The sequence below is a fragment of the Apaloderma vittatum genome, unplaced genomic scaffold, assembly GCF_000703405.1.
Source record: "Apaloderma vittatum isolate BGI_N311 unplaced genomic scaffold, ASM70340v1 scaffold35644, whole genome shotgun sequence".
Classification (NCBI taxonomy): domain Eukaryota; kingdom Metazoa; phylum Chordata; class Aves; order Trogoniformes; family Trogonidae; genus Apaloderma; species Apaloderma vittatum.
Window position 1 is genome coordinate 1 of NW_009711574.1, and position 1,755 is coordinate 1,755.

The 1,755-nt window shown below is 54.5% G+C and overlaps 1 protein-coding gene across 1 annotated transcript in view; it reads right to left on the reverse strand.

Annotated features, from left to right (window-relative positions):
- Positions 1-159: 159 nt before the first annotated feature.
- STT3A (STT3A, subunit of the oligosaccharyltransferase complex (catalytic)) overlaps positions 160-1,755 on the reverse strand; it is a 5,140-nt gene continuing 3,544 nt past the window's right edge. Inside the window, exons 14-18 of the mRNA XM_009867684.1 lie at positions 1,648-1,743; positions 1,476-1,578; positions 483-671; positions 279-394; positions 160-198 (exon numbers count right to left, since the gene is read on the reverse strand). Of these exons, the coding sequence (XP_009865986.1) occupies positions 160-198; positions 279-394; positions 483-671; positions 1,476-1,578; positions 1,648-1,743 (543 nt within the window). The remainder of the gene's footprint in view (positions 199-278; positions 395-482; positions 672-1,475; positions 1,579-1,647; positions 1,744-1,755) is intronic.

Consider the following 1,755-nt stretch of genomic DNA (forward strand, 5'->3'; position numbering starts at 1 on the left):
AAACGGTATAAAATGGAAATAAAACAACCCTTCCCCGGTGTGTCCCCCCCAAAAAATCAAAAAACCAACAAAAAATGAAGAAAAAAAAAATCAAAACCCAAAATATTTCTGCTTCACAGGCAAAGGCTGGGTCAGTGCAGTGCGGGGCCGGCGACAGCTCTACGTCCTCGACAAGCCGCGGTTATCCAAATCCTTCACCTAAAAAAGATGCAGGGTAGGTGAAATTCAACAATTTTTCCCAAACCTGGGGTGGTTTGGGCTCGTTTTGGGGTCGGTACCTTGTATATTCGGACCAGCCAGTGCTCTGTGGTGTAAGCTTCCTCCAGCACGTCCAGCTCAAAGTCCTTGTTGCCGATTTCGGCGTTCCTCACCCGGTCGTAGCCCGGCGGTCGCTCTAGGAGAGGGAGAAGCGTCATCGCATCGCGCCCCAAAAGGTGGGGAGCCCCAAAATTGGGCTAAAGAGGGTAATTTTAGGGACTTACTGGCCTCGGTGTAGACCTGGCCGAAGCGGTAGTAGCACATCTTGTACATGAGGCAGTTGAGGAGGACCGGGGAGCCCTCGCGGTCGACGCGGAATTCCCCCGTGGGGGTGTAGTAGTCGTGCTCCTTGATGTGACGCCCCGTGTCCGTGCTGCCCCCGATGCGCACCATCCAGAGGAACTTGTTGATGTCTGAAGGGTGGAGAGCAAAGAGTTGGGGGGCAAACAGTGAGGAGGGGAGTTGTAGGGCAAAGACCAAGAGGTTGTGTGAATTGGGGTCAAGAATGAGGAGCAGGGTTGAATTTTGGGACAAGAACGAGGAGCAGGGTTGAGTTTTGGGACAAGAACGAGGAGCAGGGTTGAGTTTTGGGACAAGAACGAGGAGCAGGGTTGAGTTTTGGGACAAGAACGAGGAGCAGGGTTGAGTTTTGGGACAAGAACAAGGAGTGGAGCTGACTTTTGGGGCCAAGAGCAAGGGCTTGGATTGAGTTGGGGGGCGAAAGCGAGGTGTTGAGTTGAGCTGGCAGCAAAGAACTGAATTGAGGTGGAAAAACAAAGAGTTTTGAAGCCAAGAGAAAGGCGTTGAGGTGGCGAGTGAGGAGTTGGGGGCAAAAGGGAGGAGTTGAGGACAAGAGCAAGGCGTGGAGTTGAGTTAGGGGCAAGAGCAATAAGTGGAGTTGAGTTTTGGAGCCAAGAGGAAGGCGCTGAGGTGGGGAGTGAGGAGTTAAGGTGCAAAAGCAAGGGCTTGGGTTGAGTTGAGGTGCAAAAGCGAGACGTTGAGCTGAGCTGGCAGCAAAAAAATGTGAGTTGAGGTGGAAGAGTTGAGTTTTGGGGCGAAGAGCGAGGAGTTGAGCTGGAGGAGTGCAGCTTCCAGAGAGAAACGTTTTGCAACCGTTTCCACTCCGTGGTCTCAGCTGAAGGTGGGACTTCACTCCTCCAAGAGCTGTTTTGGAGAAGTTTGGGCCGGGTTTGCCCTGGCTCAGAGCAAGACCTTACCATCGGACGAATAGCCGGTGAGGCCTCCGAAGATCACCAGCACGTAGCTGACGTCCAGCTCCCTCATGATCTCGTAGGCTTTCTCCTCCGTCGATGCCATGGCCTGGAGCGGGGCAGGGGGTCACTCGGGTCACGTGACGCCCCGGAAAGGCGGGACGAGGGAAGGACCTACCTGCCCGACGCGGGAGATGTGCGTGTTGTTCCAAGTGTTGTTGTCCACCAGGATGGTGCGGTTGGCCATGGCGGTTATCTGGTAGCCGTAGGTCCCCCCGGCCACCAC